The 19,528-nt window shown below is 33.7% G+C and overlaps 3 protein-coding genes across 4 annotated transcripts; all 3 read right to left on the reverse strand.

Annotated features, from left to right (window-relative positions):
• Positions 1–338: 338 nt before the first annotated feature.
• On the reverse strand, positions 339–2,358 carry LOC110893351 (ATP-dependent DNA helicase PIF1-like). The gene is made up of 2 exons (XM_022140461.1): positions 2,272–2,358; positions 339–2,138 (listed from the first exon to the last, which is right to left on the reverse strand). The coding sequence occupies exons 1-2, from the start codon at positions 2,356–2,358 to the stop codon at positions 339–341; spliced, it is 1,887 nt and encodes a 628-aa protein (XP_021996153.1).
• A 3,176-nt stretch (positions 2,359–5,534) lies between these two features.
• Positions 5,535–6,593, reverse strand: LOC110893352 (putative F-box only protein 15). The gene has a single exon (XM_022140462.1). It carries the CDS (start codon positions 6,591–6,593, stop codon positions 5,535–5,537), a length of 1,059 nt encoding a protein of 352 aa, XP_021996154.1.
• Positions 6,594–12,188: 5,595 nt separating this feature from the next.
• LOC110897028 (nuclear transport factor 2-like) lies at positions 12,189–14,592 on the reverse strand. 2 transcript variants are annotated; one of them, XM_022143971.2, is made up of 5 exons: positions 14,467–14,592; positions 14,333–14,392; positions 14,197–14,263; positions 12,374–12,595; positions 12,189–12,261 (listed from the first exon to the last, which is right to left on the reverse strand). In XM_022143971.2, the coding sequence occupies exons 1-4, from the start codon at positions 14,551–14,553 to the stop codon at positions 12,495–12,497; spliced, it is 315 nt and encodes a 104-aa protein (XP_021999663.1). In that variant the 5' UTR covers positions 14,554–14,592; the 3' UTR covers positions 12,189–12,261; positions 12,374–12,494. The 2 variants fall into 2 exon arrangements, with proteins under 2 accessions (XP_021999663.1, XP_021999664.1); XM_022143972.2 differs by lacking the exon at positions 12,189–12,261 and having other exon boundaries at positions 12,480–12,553.
• Positions 14,593–19,528: the final 4,936 nt, after the last annotated feature.

The following is a 19,528-nucleotide window of genomic DNA, read 5'->3' on the forward strand; positions in this document are numbered from 1 at the left end:
TCTGTTAGTTTGTCGATTATTTGGTGATCTTCTACAAGAATAGTACAAAACAAGGAAGTAGATGTAATTAAAAACAAGAAGAGTTCAAAACAGTCAAGTAGCTGGACAAAACAATAAAAACACCATGCGGGGAGTCTTGTATCTCTTCCTGTTTTACCAATACATCCGTTCGCCTATGACTTTCTTGTACCTTCTCCTCTACTGTACCAGATTTCGACACATAAAAAAATGTTAGACGCCTACAGGTGGTTTAAAATAGTAATTAAAAGGTAATTTCTGGAAGCAAATAAGGCACAAAATCTACTAACTTACCTTCTTTTTTATTCGGATGCGATTAATTAATCACGCAACACTTCCTGGTAGACAACATTTGATGTGTAAACTCCGCTTTGTTTGAATTCTTTGGCGAGATGTACCAACACCTTCGTACTTTGTCTTGAAATCCCTCTTGATAACGCGACATAAAGTTGTCCATGTGAAAATACAGAATCCGAAAGATAAATACCAACGTTCGGAATTGTTTGACCTTGAGCTTTATTAATCGTCATGGAAAAGCTAAGTCGAATTGGAAATTGTTTTCTTTTCAGCTTGAATGGGAACATGTCATCTTCAGAAAGGGTTAGAGGGATTCTTGGCAAAAAAACTCTTTTGCCGGCATGTTGACCGACTGCAATTTCCGCATCAATAACATTTCGCATGAAACCCTTACATATCAATCGCGTGCCATTACACAGGCCATGTGATGGATCGATATTACGTAACAATATTATTGGGCATCCAATTTTTAAACGAAGCTTTTGAGGCGGCAAACCACTAGCATTTAGCGAGTTTAAGAACTCGACCGGATAGAAGTTGCGCTGATCGTCTTCAGCTTCATCAAAACTGTAATAAACTTTTTCCTCCCCTTGAAAAATTTCAATCATTTGATTATTAATCTCGTCAACACTATCATTTTTAGTGGACAATATTGCTCTAGAGATTATATAATCTGAAGAATATACATTATCTTCAATTGATGGAAAGATGGCATGGATCAATTCTTTTATAGCATTTTCTCTGTTGTTGCACTGAATTGTCATGTCATCGGGTATGCGGATATAGTTTCCTTCGATTGGTTCTTCAGTTCCATCGCCGACTCTTAAAAGAAATTTAGAAAACCATGGATCTTTTAGCGCTCTCATATTTATGGTCAACCGCATCTTCTTAGTCAAAGACCAAAGAGGTGACATTCGTACGCTGGAGTCTACAATCTGTGCTCGAGTGCCACGTTTAATAACCGACAACACTTGTCTGAAGTCACCTCCCATAACCATTATCTTTCCACCAAATGGGAGACTAACACCTATAATGTCTTGGAATGTACGATCGACTGCCTCTATCGCCTGTCGTTTAGCCATCGACGCTTCATCCCATATGATTATTTTGGCAGACCGAATCAGTTTAGCGGCCCCACTCTGTTTTTTGATATTGCACATTGAATTATTTTCAAGATTAAGAGGAATCTTGAATCTCGAGTGAGCCGTTCTACCTCCTGGCATATTATTAGCCGCTGCACCTGATGAAGCTGTTGCGAGGGCAATAAGACCACGTGACCGAATTTCAGTTAGCAAGGCAATGTACAAAAATGTTTTTCGAGTTCCAACTGGACCATCAATAAAGAACACGCCTGGAAGATCATTATCAACATGCATCATGATCTCATCAAACACGTTTTTTTGGTCCGAATTAAGTGAATCTTTGGCACTCAAGTGTTCAGGTTCCAAAACAATCCCATACTCTTCTTGTAACTCACGATAACCTGCATCTTGTAAGTTAACATCGTCTGTTATCTTAGGAAGGTCGAACTCATTGAAATTTTTACCCATGGATTGTACCAAGACACTAATTTCGGTAAGAACCATATTTTGAACTCGTTCTATACTTTGACAGTGTAACCGATGATCTTCAGACAGTGAATCAAAGTGGTCATTCCATAACTTTCGAATATCTCCAGGTTGGCAAAAAATCATTATGGTCGCAAATAACCTTCTAAGAGCATTGGGAAACTGAAACGTAGAGGCTTCTTCGAGACATTGTGATAGATATTCATCGTCTTCTATTAAGCCTAACTCAAGAGCTGCTTTCCGAAATGTCACACACTGTTGACCATTAACTGTGCAAAGATGTTCAAAAGAAGTAGGCCCTCTGACATTTGACAAAAGTAGGCGTAAGTAGTACCTTTCTCCTTCGGCTGGATTAGCAGAAACGATACGACCTCTTTGTTTTTTTTACCAAAACGACGACTCCAACGGCGTGTGCTTCCATTCCACGTAAAGTGTTTTGGAAAATCTTTATACAAATGTACCCTTGCTGTTTCATCGTTTCTATTTTATCTCAAAAAATGCTGTTAGCATGGTTCTCTTATCCCTTTCCCTATCAACAATATTAGGCATCAACTCATCATCTCTAAATCTAACCGTCTGATTATTTGGGAGATGAAGTTGTAAGGCTAGAACAACAGGAAAGATTTGAGAAAGAGAGAAGGAAAAAATGCGCCACATAGCCTCTGGGGGCGATATGTAGCGTGCATCTTGAAATCTTTTTATCTCATTAATAACAACCCTTGGCTCACTTTGATCGACTTGAATAACCTGTTTGTCATGTCCTTTATAAACATATTTGAAAAGATATTTCACAGATTTTATACTTGAGCAAACTTCAACATTCATGTGGCAGTTAAACATCATCAAAAGCCTTGGGTTATATGGGACCACCCATCTATTATCAAGTGTTTGTCCTCGTAGGTCCACTTCTATCCCGGTGTCTCTCCTTCGATACAACGGATACGAATCTTCTCCTTGTGTCGTCTGTTCGTTAAATTGTCTAGGATAGTGAAAACGACAAATTTTAGGATCACCCTACATACAAGGACTGCTTGATCGTAAATTGCCGCAAGGACCGTGAATCATGTGCTTGACAACCATCTCATGCAATCTGGAATGTGTTAGTTTGTTAGGAATTTCAGCACACACAACCTTATCATAATGGTCCGCGTTATTGATCTTGTGTTGCGGGTACATGATTAGGAGAAAATGTGCGTGCGGCAAACCCCGCTTTTGAAATTCAATGACATAGACGTATGCCTTAACTTCCCCGAGGACATGTTTCTTGAAGAGTTGATCCTTAAGATCTTCTAATTTAGCCCGGAACACTCTTGAAACAAGGTCTGGACGATCTGTAGCAGTTTGACCAACATGTAAGTTATCACATATCTCAGGTCACTTAGGATTACATGTCATTGTAAGGAATACATCAGGCTTGCCGTCATCTTGAACTAACGTCATCGCGTCTAGAAACCGACGTCGCATGTCGCGAGGCCCCCCGATGAAAGATGCAGGCAACACAATTCTTTTCCCGACTCTGTTTGCATGAACCTCACCAGTATTGACGCAATCCACAATACCTTGGTACAATTCGGCCCGAATCTTAGCCTGGTTTCTCTCACAAAATTCTAAGCGTGACGTCTCAATTTTGATGTAAACATCAACCACAAACTGCTGTAGCAGCCTACCACCGAACAAAAGCACATTATCGGTAGATCGAATCTGGAACTTGTAACAGTAGTACTCTCGCATAGCCACGGTTGTTCTACCACTTCGTGTGTTTGCCTCTGAACGATGAAGATGTATTAAAAACAAACAGTTAATAAAAATAAAACGCATTACGCTATTTTTATGATCTTCACTTAAAAAAGGATAACAAATTGTTGGTACCTTCCATTTCTCCTTCGATGTTGTCATTGTTGCGAACCTCATTGATTGATACTCCGTGACGTGGTATGTTACCATGCCAACCCGACTCACCATTAGGAAAAAATAGAGGATACGACAATGGATCGTAACAGCTGAAGTACGGCTGAATAGTTTGACTATATTCAGACCTACCGTACACAACAATACTTCGTTTATACGAAGTGATATTGTCATTACCTTCAACCCAAATACCAGCAACCTATATAATTGTGAACTATAAGTAAGTAAAATAAGCAATACAATTAAATAATTGCAATTAATATAATATTATATATACCTCCGATGTCGTTGGTCGGTTGTACACCCTTTGGTCAAGTTCAACCGAAGTATTCAAAGTGACTCTATAGTTGTCCAGAGGTCCTAGTTCCGCAAATCTTCTAAATGTATCGACATATGGGTTTGTAGAAAGAACACGTCTTAAAATCTGAGTAATACGCCGATCAAGATTTGGCCATCGGAGTCTGTGATCCAACTCAGTATCAGGATCGTAAAAATACAACTGCAAGTACCTAGGGGTCCCATCCCTCGGAACTAATTGGTCGATTCTGTGATATATTCCTTTATGTGCACGAAAAGTATATACACCGTCTCTCATATTGTTCAATGTATCATCCAATGTCACACCCATTGAGGCAAAAGAAAAATTGGTGTTATAAGCACGGATGTTTTGCCTAAACATATCTCCAATTTCATCTTGAGACGTGAAAAGTCGGTACAATTCCTCTGGAATTTCTAAGTTTGCTAACACAGTTTTCCCACTCATACAACAAAAGGTATCAAATTCATACTGAAATCGTTTTGCTCCACAATTAGGACATGCACCTCGTTCCTTTAAAACACGATGCTCTCCAGGTACACCATTGTAAACAAAATTATAAGGATCATCTTGCACGCTCCCATCTTGGAAGGAAGGTTGATCAATTACTTCAGCAAATTGGGGTAATAAAGTACGCGGATGAATTCGAATACCTAAAAAATTGGTGTATTAAATAATGAAGGTTGTAAAAGATGTCGAGTTCGAAAAAAAAGAAATCATTGTTAAATAAATAGAAACCTCGTGATGTTCTATGCCTGACTACGTCAATTACAGATGGGAATGTGGTTGTCGGCGTAACATCATCTATCGGGGTTTGGTTGACTTGACTGCCATTTGAAATACGCATTCCATTATCGTTTCGTGTATTAGAACATCCTTTATTGTACTCCTGGCGTTTTATAGTAGAAACACTTGAGGCGTTCTCATTTGTTGTTTGTGTAAATTGAGTAATATTAGTTTGTAAACTTCTTAACGGCGTCCTTTCTGTTGACCTATTACTCATTAAAGATATTGATGAAGCACTTTGGGAGGCATCACCACTCCCAAATTTAGATACTTTGTTATTTTCTTTGCGTGCAACATAGTATCTTTTGTGACACTCTTTTCGTTTTTCAGCTTTAGTAGATCCGCTCGAGCTAGAAGCATGATTACGATGGTTTGGTTGTCCATTAGTCATTGTAAATTGACAAAGTGACAAATACCTTGCAAATTAAATAAAAGAGTGTTATCATAGATGATGAAATTCTCAAATCATTACAACATTCAAACACATGACTTAGAGAAAAACAAACTGAATGATAACATTGAAATACATAATGATAACATTAAAATACATGACTTAAGCCGAATATCATGACTTAGAGAAAAAAAAACACAAATCCTTAAAATATTGACATACATAATGATAACATTAAGTGAAAGCCAAACTAAATACTTGGTGAAACAATGGTCTCCACAAACACCGCACCCTTAAAACCTCGAAACCAAGTAACGGGATAAAAACATTCGAAGGGCTTCATATCCATTTCAATTGTAAACAACTTCCCTAATTTAGTCATCACAAACCAATTACCATTTGTCACATAATGTGTTATATCGCACCACAATGATAATGATATCGGGGGGATCGGAGGACATGATAAGACCTTAATCCAGTAATCCCCTTGTAGCGTCCATAGGTCAATTGTCATCTCAAACATGCCAGTGCTAGCAAACATGTGAAGCTCATTTTTTACATTCACTAAAACACCTTGAACCATTCCTGTAGAAGGAACGGGTGGAAAGCTTATCTCCTTGAACTGCTCCGAATTAACATCAAAACAAATCACCACATTCGTACCTCCAATCCAACATTCGCAAACAGTGAAATATAGAGTACCACCACAAAATGTGCCAGCTGACCAATTGAAATGAGGGCTTAGGTACTCTTGTCTTGTTATGAAAGGAATATTTCTCCAAGAGTCTACTTCCCTAGAATAAACATAGACACCAAGTACACCACTCCTACGCTTTATATGCAAGACCTTGTAATCATCGTCAGCGTCAACGTACAAACCAATGGCATCAAGGTTATTTATATAGAATCCATGAGAATCAGGGGTTGACAAATGCTTGAAAGCAGTAGTTGTTGGATTCCAAAGAAGCAGCTCGTATGTATGATTCAAGCAAACACACAACAATCCGTTCAAATGTGAAAGTATTGAGACATCATTATTATGGTGATGGAATGGAAATGTAACTATGGAGCTTGGCCCATAGTCATTGGATTGAAAGATGATCGGATGAACAGAGCATGTTAGGTCGTCAATTAGTAGAACTCTCTGGTTAGATGAAACTAATGAGCGAGAACAATGTATCCTTACGAAATCTTGTGTTGACAGTAACGCGTACCATTGCTTACATACACTCTTAGAACGACCTACATCCTTCGCTGGCACCCTCGTTAATATCTCAAACACAATTGTATGAACAGGAAGGTCAGCCATGGTTATACCTTCGTTTAACACAGATAATGATTATTTAGTTGTCCAATCTAAGAAGATTATAGTTTGGTGAAAAATAGGTGTAACCATTACTTGTAAAGCAAGTAATATAACATACTTGTAATATCATATTATAAGATTAGACAAAGTAAAATATACTTCTACAATTACTTCAATATGAGGGGAAAAAAAGCAAAACACGAAACATCAAGAGAGACTTTAATATTCAACAACTAAACATATAACAACACCAAATGTTTCTAACTTAAACACAAACTTGGATAACGATCCATAATTTAAATATCCCGTGCCTCGACCATATCTGGTTCGTACGTAATCGTACTCAACTCCGTAGACTTCAAAATATTAACTGAAATAACAAATAAAATATAACTTTTATTAAATTACATGAGCCATTAAATCTAACTAATTTTTAGAATGTTCATGTGTAAAGCATAACATACTATCTGGTAGATGAACCAACTTGACACGCGATACATATATGATAGACTTTTGTTGCACGGCTCGAATGGTATGTATAACATCGGAAGGCTTCAGGGCGGACAAAAACATTTGTATTGTGTGACCACTGTATATTACGATTTTGGATTAAAGTTCTGCTAATAATAATATTTTCTTACATATAATGTAAATATTATGTTTGTAATATGTTAATAATAAATAATAACTTACGTCTTATCTCGAAGAGAAAGTTCAAAACAACATCGATCACTTTTGCCTTCTATTATTCTCCCAACCACATCTATAACAAAATCAGCCAAATCGTATACACTATATTATACATACATATATAAACTTTTATATATTTAATAAAAAAATATAGATAAAGTGTCGGATATGTACCAACAATAATTTTTTGAGGTCTCCTGTCATGCTTCAATTCTATAATGGAAGGGACCAATGGATATAAAGAAGCACCCCTTGGAATCGTAAGCATAAGTGAAGAAAGCTTTGTATATTCGTTGATGACAATTTTTTTCTCGGACCAAACTAACACGTAATTCTGGTACTTTGGGTACTCATGATATTTGAGATTCTCAATTTGGAAATGATTTAAGGAAAAAAAACCACCCATCAATGCCGCGTCATTATATATGTGTATCAAATGTTGTGGTACGAACGCAACAATTTTTTGTCTCTAAAAAGAAAAGAAATTTAGTGGTGGAAAAACGCTTACTCGTATAACACAAAGTAAATTAAAATAATGTTCTTACGTGTTGATCAAGAAAAATAACCACTAATCTCTTTTCATCGACGTCATGCCAAATAAACTCCACCTTAACAAAGATTATATTATACCATGCGCTATCATTTGTCAATGATGAAAATTCTTCAACGGAAAAATGATCAGACATATCCTATTAAGTGTTTAATGTTAGTTAACTAAAAAAATAAAAACTCCAGAAACTTAAATTTAAACTAAAACATGATTAAAATTAAACAACAACAAATTTAAATTTAAAGTAATACATAATTAAAACTTACATAATTAAGATTCAAACTAATTCGAGAAAAAAAAACTACAGGAAATGTAAAAGTTGTTCTAAGGTTCCCAAACCCTTTCTTCATCCAATGGTGGTTCGTAAACCGCCCCAGGGTCAGTTTCGTACCCTTCAGCCCAGCTCGGTAGTTCTTGTGTTTGACTGTGGTTTTCCACATAAGGGGGGTTTGAAGGTGGAGGATGCATAGGCAGTATAGGAGTGTTTGCCACCGGACGATGATGCCCATCCTCAATTTGTAGTCCACCAAATTGTAGTTGAGCGAATGTATAGTCATACGCCCAATTCAACTCTTCATCCGTCCAACCAAATGGATCATCGTGTTCAAGGTTGGTCACCGGATGAGGGTTTGCCACCGGAGGTGGGTTTGACACCGGAGGTGGGTTTGACACCAGAGGTGGGTTTGTTGATCCTTGTGGTTCAATGGGAATTGGATAACCACCACCCATACCTCTCAATTTATATTTGTTTGGAGTGATTTATAAACTGAAAAATACAATTTTGATTGTATATAAAGATCAATTTTAAAGCAAATAAAAATAGTTTGATTAAATATAAAAAAAGGATTGTGTAAACTTAAACATAAAATTTTTATTGGATATAAAGATCAATTTTCTTACCATGTTAAAAATTAACATCAAAGTAAACTGAAACACAAGGATTGTGTAAACTTAAAAAAAAAATTTATTGTAACATTTTTAACATCAAAGTTAAGTCAAATGTTTATTGGATTTATATTTTTTTGACCAAAAGAAATGGAAGCAAGTGCTAATTTCATTAGTCCTCTATTCTCTCTATCGGCGTTTATGATTTCAGGTTCAATCGGTTTATTTGGTTTTAGATGACTGCCATCAGACAACTGTTCCTCGTTAGTAGTCCTTTTCGATTCCGCGATTTTGCTAACAGTTGAGAATGACCTTTTGATACTAACAGTTAACGCTCTTTGTGATACTATTTGAAACAGATTGTTGGGTCTTAGAATGACCTTTTGTTTATTCTATTATGCTGATTGCTGATTGGTAATGGCATGGTTATATTGGGTAACAGTTGACATTTTCTAGGTATTATTTTTTCTTATTTTTCGGCAAATGTTGGGATTGCTTGGTTGATGTGTGGTGCTCTTGGAATGGGTTTAAAAAATGAAGATCAAAGAAGGTGTTTTTATTCTGGGCTTTGAGTTTTGATACTGGATGAATACGGGGAAGAACACTGTTGTGGTCTTAAGTTTAGTTTAGATTTTATCACAGTTTGCAATAATTTAAAATATTTCATGTCTTTATATAATGAACAAAAAACTAAAAGAGAAACCTAGTAAAAATGCAAGATAAGAAAAAGACCAAAAAAAATCTAATTAGCCCACCGTTAAAAAACACAATTTGGTAAAAAAAATAACAAAAAAAAGTTAAAAATAGATAAATATTAAAATATAGAAAACTTTTAAAGGTATTAATAGAATTAAGGGTAAAAGAGTCAATCAATAATACATTTTTAAGAAAATAAATCACAATGGGTAAATTTGCAATTTTTTTCATTAAATAAGGGGATATATGCAATATTATTTATGAGTTGGGTAAATATGCAATAAAAAAGATTTAAAGGGGGATATATGCAAATCACCCTATAATATAAGTTATTGTAAAAAAATTACGGCATAATTTTTTAGTTTAATAGTCCAAAAATACATTTAATTAAAAATAAAGAAATAAAATTTTAATTTATTGGTATCAAATAGTTGAAAAAGATCCTGTTATATTAATGAACGGAAATGTTTGTACAATTTTTTTAGTATGTAAAACCACATTTTTTTCCTAGTTGACAAATAAACAAATGTAAACAGACAATTAGGAAACAGGTATATCAAACAATGAACCTTTAACCAATAAAATTTTGACAGGATTTTAACCCTTTCAATTAAATAAAAAACAAAGAGGCAGTTAAACAATACATCTGGATTCAACAACAAAAACTAATTAATAAAAAAAAACAAAGAGGCAGTTAAACAATACAGATCCAAAAACCACAGTTATTTCAACATTTACAACCTTCTAAAGTTAAAAGCCACAGTTAAAAATTAAAAAAAAACCAAGACCTTAAACCTTCCCAACATGTGTGATTTAAACCCAAGACCTTCCCCTTCCCAACCTAGGTGTTTTAAAGGCTTTGCATTTACCAATGAACCACCACCCATTGGTTACTCCAGAAGTTAACATACCTAACTAAAAGAGTATAAAATGACCACACACAATAATGAATTATAAATGTCAGTAAACACATCTTGTAGAAATAACTATATGCATGCAATTGAATACATTACCATTGTGCAAATATGCATTTAGTTTAGTTATTGAAAATTTGAAGGTATTAGAGGAATGTCTATATTTATTCTTGTGTAAAAAATATTCTAATTGTTACGTTGTATACACACTTAAATATTGATGCACATATATAGTTACATAACACCCCACCAATTGTATTATATTACCAACATTTTACAATTAAATTTATTTATAGTACAGTGTTGCGTTTCCTGTTTTCTTAATTCTAAGTTGTTAACTTTTCATATACATATATAAATAATCTTAGTGAGACACTTTTATAAAGTTGGATGTTAGATTAAACTTTGCATATTATATATTTAAAAAGATAGGGGTAACTTTATAGAAATGTAATCAAGTTTGTCAAGTGTTCTAATTAAGTCACTGGAACTTTTTTTGTCTCTCTAAAGTCACTGAAGTTTCATTTGGTGTTCTAATACTATGTAATTATTAGGTTACCAATGATGATGTGTCAGGTATCTTTAATTTTTTTTATTCTTTAATATGATGTGGAAAAAATAAATAATGACATAGATTTTTCAATTAAAAAATTGCATTTTTATTCTAAATAATTTATAAGATAAGCCATTATAAGTTTTAAACAAATTTTTTTTCTTATTTTTTAAATCATAAAATGAAATTTCATGTGGTTCCTAAATGTTGCAGTGATTTCGATATAGTACCAAAATGGATCATTGGTTCCAAAAAAAAAATCACATTTTCTGTTTTTTAAATCATAAACATATGTGATTCAGCGATGATTTCTTATATATTGCAAAGATGATGTTCAGAACATAAACCATAAACCGGAAGAAACCATATTTAAGAAGTCACAGTGATCGGATCCAAGCAAATCAAATCCACAAAATAAAAACCACATTTTCTTTCCAAAAACTCAACAAAACCTAGATGAGAATCAATACTCACCTCATTAGAAATCGGAAAACAAGAGTGAAACAAAGTTTCTTCTACAGTTTCATGGTATCATGATTGAAATCACAAAGTGAAACTAAAATGGAAATCGGAAAAACCTTTTCCGTGATCTCGATTTTCAAACAATCACAAAATCAAATGGATTAGACGTACATGATTGAAGGTAGGCTTAGATATATTTTGTTTTTATAAAGTCCATCTACCCTAAATAATACCCAAATAAGCAGAAAAAAGAAAATAAAAATTTAGAGAAAAAAGTGGTAACCTGATGACCTGGTAATTACACATTATTAAAACACTAAATAATAGTTTAGTTATTTTAGAGAGACAAAAAAAGTTTGAATGATTTAATTAAAACAGTTCACAAACTTGATTACATTTCTGTGATATTTTCCCAAAAAGATATAATAAGTGTTGTAATTTCTTTTGAAAGGGGGAATCTGTGGTGCCATGTGATGCCCAGCTTGGACTTCTTATTTGTGTTTAGTGACTTTAGAGCAGGTTTAGTTAAATAAGGGGATATATGCAAAGAGGCAGGATTTTAACCGATAAAACAATGAACCTTTAACCGATAAAATTTTGACAGGATTTTAACCCTTTCAATTAAATAAAAAACAAAGAGGCAGTTAAACAATACATCTGGATTCAACAACCAAAACTAATTAATTAAAAAAAACAAAGAGGCAGTTAAACAATACAGATCCAAAAACCACAGTTATTTCAACATTTACAACCTTCTAAAGTTAAAAGCCACAGTTAAAAGTTACAAAAAAAGCCAAGAAATTTAGAAGAACTTACAACAATGCAAGAGGCAGAATTTTGTTACAGACGACAACAAATGTGAAACCTTGATGTGAGAGCCGAGAAACAACGCAAGATCCAGATGCAAAGAGTCAATATATTCTGAAATCGAAGTAAAATAGAAGTTATTAGGTTGATGTTTTGAAGATTTAACCCTTTAAATTGAAGTAAAATAGAAACAACGTAGGATTTAGTTCAACTGAGATAAACTTACAATTTGAAAGTTTAATTCGTCTCAGTTGAGTGTTTGTAGAGTGTTGAGCTTGATGAAGTATTTGTAGAGACTAAAGCAAGCATGCTCTCTTTCAGACAACAGTAGATGTAAAAGCAGTAAGTCAGTTGAGTGTAGTTGAGGGTTTGTAGAGTGTTGAGCTTGATGAAGTACTTATAGAGACTGAAGCAAGCAAGAGACAACAGTAAACTCTGTTCTTTACAGCTGTAGATGTAAAGCAGTACACGGTAAGTAGTAAAAAAAACAAAAAGGACAAAAGTCAAACAAAATATCCTGACATTACTTGGTTTTTGAAAAAGTTGAGATATATTAAAGAGTTAATTACACAAATGGGTCCTGTGGTTTATACGTAATTTCGCCTTTGGGTACTAACTTATTTTTTTAACATGCTTAGGTTCTATGGTTTCAATTTTGTAACACATTTGGGTACTAACACCAAAATTAGTTAATTAATGACTAAAATACCCTTGCATTTTTTTAAGTTTATCAATGTAACACATTTGGGTACTAACATCTAATTTTATTTAAGTTTAAATCAATTTTATAAAATCTATTTATTTTTTTATTTTCATTATTTTATTATATCTCTTAATTAACATAAACTCTATTTGTTTTTTTTATTTTCATATTTTTATTAAATTTCTTATTTAACATAAAATCTACTTGTTACACCAGTATTTTTTTAAATAGATTTTTTAAATAAAATCTACTAGCTATATAGTTTTATGTAAATTAAATTTTCGTTTTCAATTTTGGGATTGAAATGATTGATAATAATAAATATCTTTAATGTAAAAAAATTTAAGCCTTTTTTTAACTCGTTTTTTTGTTCATTTACATTCTACTATTTTAGAAAGATATTTAATTTACATAAAACTATATAGCTAGGTATTTTAGATAAAACTAAAAAAATTTAAGCCTTTTTTTAACTCGTTTTTTTTGTAAAATAGATTTTTAATTTACATAAAACAATATAGCTAGTAGATTTTACTGGTGCAGCTAGTAGATTTTATGTAAATTAAATATCTTTCTAAAATAGTAAAATGTAAATGAATAAAAAACGAATTAAAAATGGCTTAATTTTTTTACATGAAAGATATTTATTATTATTCTTATTATTATTATCAATCATATATATCCAAAATTCAAAACGAGTAAGGTTTACATTTTTAAAAAACTAGTAAAAAATTTAATTTACATAAAACTATATAGCTAGTAGATTTTATTTAAAAAAATATATTTAAAAAATACTGGTGTAACAAGTAGATTTTATGTTAAATAAGAAATTTAATAAAAATATGAAAATAAAAAAATAGACTTTATGTTAATTAAGAGATATAATAAAAATATGAAAATAAAATAAATAATTAGATTTTGTAAAATTGATTTAAAGAAAATAAAATTAGATGTTAGTACCTAAATTTGTTACATTAATAAATTTAAAAAAATGCAAGGGTATTTTAGTCATTAATTAACTAATTTTGGTGTTAGTACCCAAAGGTGTTACAAAATTGAAACCATAGAACCTAAACCTGTTAAAAAAATAAGTTAGTACCCAAAGGCGAAATTATGTATAAACCACAGGACCCATTTGTGTAATTAACTCAAAAAAGATATTATTCTAACTAAAGACTTATTAAGAATATCAAAAAAGTCTTTGGATTATAACTTGAAGTTGGATTCTAACTAAACCATTTGGTATTTGAAAAGGGTAATACTTCCAGCTATACTCCACGGCTGAAATTTCATAGTTAAAATATTATATAGGTTAATCTTATTGTGCTTTTGCATATTCAGAGCAACACCTTTAGAGATTGTAGATCGCTTCTCTTCAACAACAGCATTTTTTCCATTGATCGTGATCGGTGAAGCCTGAACATTAAACAATACAATGTCACATTCAACTAAATAAACAAAATCATGTTGTTAACTTGCACATACCTCAATCGCCTTTTGAACCGCATCTGGCACCTCAAATTCAACGAAACCAAAATAGAATCCCTGTTGCTGCTATATGAGTATCGGGGGTGTATAAAAAATAGTGAAAAACAAATGACAAGTGCGTCGAAACATACCCTGTTGTTTCGAATTTGAATACCATTGGGCTTGATAGGTCCAAACTTCTTGAATTCCTCTTCTAACAATGCATGTGTAGCATTCATTGGAAGACCCTTGATATACCTCAATCGCCATTTTCATCCGGATCATTAACTCGTCTATTTTTCTCTGTTAAGTCAGGGGTATTTCCGTCTTTTTTGTTAACTCGTCTTTTTTGGACGGAAGTCGCAAAACTGGCCAAACCACTGGACGAAAATGACATTTACTCCGAAAATGATTCCAAATATGATATAGTAATTACTAAAATGCCCAACTTCAACAGCTAATGTAAGAATACCTTCTTCCTCGTGAAGAGTGTTTTCAACAGCATCCGCATTGGAAGCCACTGGCTCGGCAGCTACAGTAGTTGGGAGAGCGATATTCAAATGTTGTTCTTGTTTCCTTGGTTGTGGTTTTCTGGGTGCTGGTGCTGGAGATGAAAACGGCACACCATTCTGTTTCATATCCATTACCTTGACGTCTCCGATCCACCATGTCCCTCATAGATAACATTCAAATAAATATAAATATTAATAAAAAATTTAAATAACATTCAAATAATTTTTTCAAAGTCACACGAATTGTTTTTTAATTGAACTATAAATTTTCCTTTAACTCATGTTAAATAACATATTTTTGAAAAGAAATTATTTTATCCAAAAAGATTAGGAGTGAGAAAAAATTAGTTTAAAAAAAACCCATTTTGATAAATAATTTTCAAAGTACCCATTTAGGTAAATAATTTTTCCAACTACACCATTTTAGGAAAAAAACTCAGCACCAATGCCCCAAACCCAAAACAGATACGTAATTTTAAATAATTTATTGGCGCCCTTATACATTCCCATGATCTCGTAACCGACTCGTGTGGACCCAGTTGACCAGACTCTTACCGATTTTGCACCGTCCATTGCCACCTTGAGAGCCGCCACGTTTACCAAATTTGCCAAATCAGCACCTGAAAATACGATAAACAGATCGTAAACTGAACTGACATAAAGAATTATGTAAATATAAACTGTTGCTGACCTTGAACAACATCAACCTTTCGAGTAATGTATTGTACTTACATTTTGAATTTCGGTAACCTTCGACTTTTGGCTTTTTAACCGTTCACCTCGTGGATCGGAGCCGTCGACAACCGAGGATCCAGGATTTGAACAACACCTTCCTTGTTTCCATCTGTCATGTTTCTAACCCATTGTACAATATCCACCCCATCCCCAAACTCACCGACCGGTTTCCTCCCAGTTACCAGTTCCAACAGAACCACACCAAAACTGTACACGTCACTCTTTACATCAACCTTAAGTGTGTAAGCATATTCTGCAATTGCATAACACATAATAAACACATCTAAAATGTTCAAAACCTTAGTTTAATTAATAATATGAGAAACACTAATGATCATAATTCATACAAACCTAGGGCTATGTAGCCGTAAGAACCGGCAATAGCGGACATGCATTCTAAAGTACCGGAATCCTGCAAGAACTTAGCAAGCCCGAAACCAGTATGAGAAATTATGACCTGAACAACACGAAGCAAGCGAATCATGAGAAATTTAGTTATTTTCGAGAACAATTCTTTCAATTGGGATATAAAATGTTGTACCTTTTCGATCACCATATTAATGACATTTTACTCGAATGTTTTTTTGTAAATTATCAACACGATAATTATGATTACAAAACAAAGATTACGACAATAGCAACAAAAATAATTAATGAAGATTCAAGATATTGTATTTGTATGCATAAAAAAATGTACCTAAAATGACTTTTAACCCACACCCGTTTGCGATAAAACACAACCAAATGGACCCGATCATAACTTATACTCACCAAATGCAAGGCTTACGATTCCATTTTCGCCTGTTGATAAATCTGCTATGAGTGCAGGCCAAGCATCTGGATTGATCTTGTCAATGTCTATGAAACCAGAACGTTGCTGAAGGATCTGCACATACCCTGTTCCATTAGTGAACGTTAAACGTATGTATGTAGGTGTATTACTGATTTAAAAAAATACTAAAAGTGTTTCTTTTCTTTCAAACCTATACAAAAGTGTTTCAAACCTATACAAAAGTCTTTCAAACCTATACTAAAAAAATACAACTCGTTTTATGTCATATTTCATATCAAACATATAGACAAAAGTGTTTCAAATGTTTAAAACCTCCTAACTCGTTTTATATTAAAATGATGAAAATTTTTGTTTAAGAATATAGGTTTTACAGTAGCCAAATGTGTTGTTGGGACCGACTCGATTTGGCTATACTAAAAGTTCCCCATTTGACCCGTTACTCAATCCACCCGACCCATTTACTTATAAATGACTGTTTGTGTCATGCTGTATACCAAACATCAGTAGGGCTGTCGTTTGTTAAGGAAGTATACGTGTTCACGAACTGTTCATGAACACTTACCGGACAATATTTTCTATTCGAGTTCGTTCATCAAGGATATGGATGTGTTCGTGTTCGTTTGTTAATTTTGGGCACCGAACGCAAACGGACATTCATGAACACAAACGACACAATTTTAGCAAAGCACAGGGACCATCCGTGTACTTCACTCTTAAAAAAAAGACGCTATAAAGTGCGTCGAATGCGCCATATTTGACCAAAATCCAAAGCCAGTCCAACTTTTTGCAAAGATTAATAATTTTAGCAAAGCACAGGGACCATCCGTGTACTTCACTCTTAAAAAAAGACGCTATAAAGTGCGTCGAATGCGCCATATTTGACACAAATCCAAAGCCAGTCCAACTACGCCCCTGATCCAAATTACCTTACTTTTCTTCTGCTTGTGAGTGTCACTGACATCTTCGTTTCCATCATGCTTCCTTTTCTGAAACAATTTAAAATAACACCATCAGAATCTCAAGCGGAAAACTAATATTAATGTCTGAATCGGTGTTAAGTAGTTGTCGATTTTGCGTGCAGAATGTCAAAAGCATCTAACCTTGTCATCCTAGGTACAGTTATGATAAGATTCAGATATTAAAGACATTTTACATAAAGCACTATATTCATAAACCATTTCCATCCTTTTAGATTTTTAAATACAAACTAACTTATCCTAAAATCACACATAACTATACGTCTATACCATAAAATTAAAAACCCAAAATGTCCATCAAATCACACATAACTATACCTTAAACAACAACCTATTCTGAATCTTATCAAACCATTCTTCCTTTAAAGATCTTCAGCTCTCAAACGGAGCTTCCTTAGGAACGATGCAACATTTAGGAGGCCTGTAACATAATGTTTAAAATGTAACTTAACAACATAGAGTTTGGACTTATCCAACTAAAAACCTGATCCAAAGTTCATTATTCATATAATAAATTACTAGTTACTTTCAACCACAGAATAGTTAAATCATTTCTAAACCTAACCACAAAATCTTTTATGCATGTCTTTTCAACAACTAAACCAGTAACCCTAGTTTGGACTTATCCAACTAAAAAACATTTTTAATGAACTCCCTAACAATCACAGACAAAATATCCAAACAAGCACCATCGTTGACGAACCCACAAGCACCATCTACTTACAAAGAACATATCTACTACAAATAAACCATAGATCTTGCCAGATCTTCCACCCACAAGCACCATCGTTGACGAACCCACAACCAAAAGGAAGATCTGAAACATTACCCATTCAAGATTCAAATAACAAAAAAATAAATAAATAAATAAGATATGGTAATAAGAAAGGTACCCTACAGTCAAACCAGTAGAGCTGGTGTCGGATCTACTGAAATAGTGTCGGATCTACTGAGATAGTGTCGGATCTTGAAGCCACCGGGAAAGAAGCCATAGAAATCGATGTTGTGTTGGATCTGGTGTCGGATCTGGTGTCGTCAACGATGTAGGAGCGGTGGAGGAGCGGTGGAGGAGCGGTGGATGAAATGAAGGTTAGGGTTAGGGTTTGTAGAGAAAGGTGGAGCGTCTGGATGGATGAAACGAATTTTGTGGTTAGATAGAGTGAATGAAACATTATATTGGATCCATCAAACTAAAAATAGGTCAAGTTAACCCGGCTAAGATCCGCGTGGGTATCAGGTGTTGAAAACAAGTTTTCAACACTTTGTGCTTAACAGGTTTGTACAATGGGCTTTAAAGACTTGTAAAGTGGCAAAAGACCATTCTATCCTTCCTATATGCTTTATAAAGTAGTATAGATATATATATTTTCAAGAGTCACACGAAAATCAAGCTTTGTTACTAAAATAAAGGTTTAAAAATGAAAAAGGGTTTTGGTGGGTAAAAAGGGTTTTGGGTTAAGAAATGAAAAGGTTTAGGCTCAAAGGGGTTAACTAGGGGGAATTTTTGGGTAGGTGAAAAGAAAAATAAAAATTAATGGTGTTGAAAGAAAAAGGGTTAGTCCTAATGCCTCCATCATTTACTTACGTGGGTTTAAGTTGGTAAGGACCTGGAATGAATTATCGTGGCAAGTTCTAGAGTCATAAGAACCAAGCGGCTATTCACACAAGAAACGAAAAATGAGCATTTAGTTGTAAAGATGTGTATTTGTATGCTCTATAAAGGCTCAAAACTCACTTTTGTGGGAATGAGTTTTTATGTGATCAAGTATATATAATCAAATTTTAACTAAGCTTGTCATGCCGTTTCATAATTTTCTTTTGTTGGTTCTTTTTATTACGACGCTATCGGTTGTAAATTCGTAAAAATATAACCTTGTTAAAATTAGAATTCCCAACTTAAACTTAGACAAGTAAAAAAAATGAAAACTTTTTTTGAAATTTTTTTTTGGGGTGATTAGCAATTCCAATAGAGTTTTGTGTAAGGCTTGTTATTAGGATTTGCAAGATTCAAGGTTTTAGCTTCCCCCCCACCCCCCACACTTAAATTACACATTGTCCTCAATGTGTCCCAAAAATAAGTTTTTAGGTTGATTGGATGTGTAAAATGGTGTTTAAAAGCAAGTTTTTATGTTACTGGCAGTCTGGACACGACCCCGTGTCCAGGTGCCAGTAACGAAAATTGAAGAAAAGAAACAGA

This window comes from Helianthus annuus, chromosome 12 (genome assembly GCF_002127325.2).
Source record: "Helianthus annuus cultivar XRQ/B chromosome 12, HanXRQr2.0-SUNRISE, whole genome shotgun sequence".
Classification (NCBI taxonomy): Eukaryota; Viridiplantae; Streptophyta; class Magnoliopsida; order Asterales; family Asteraceae; genus Helianthus; species Helianthus annuus.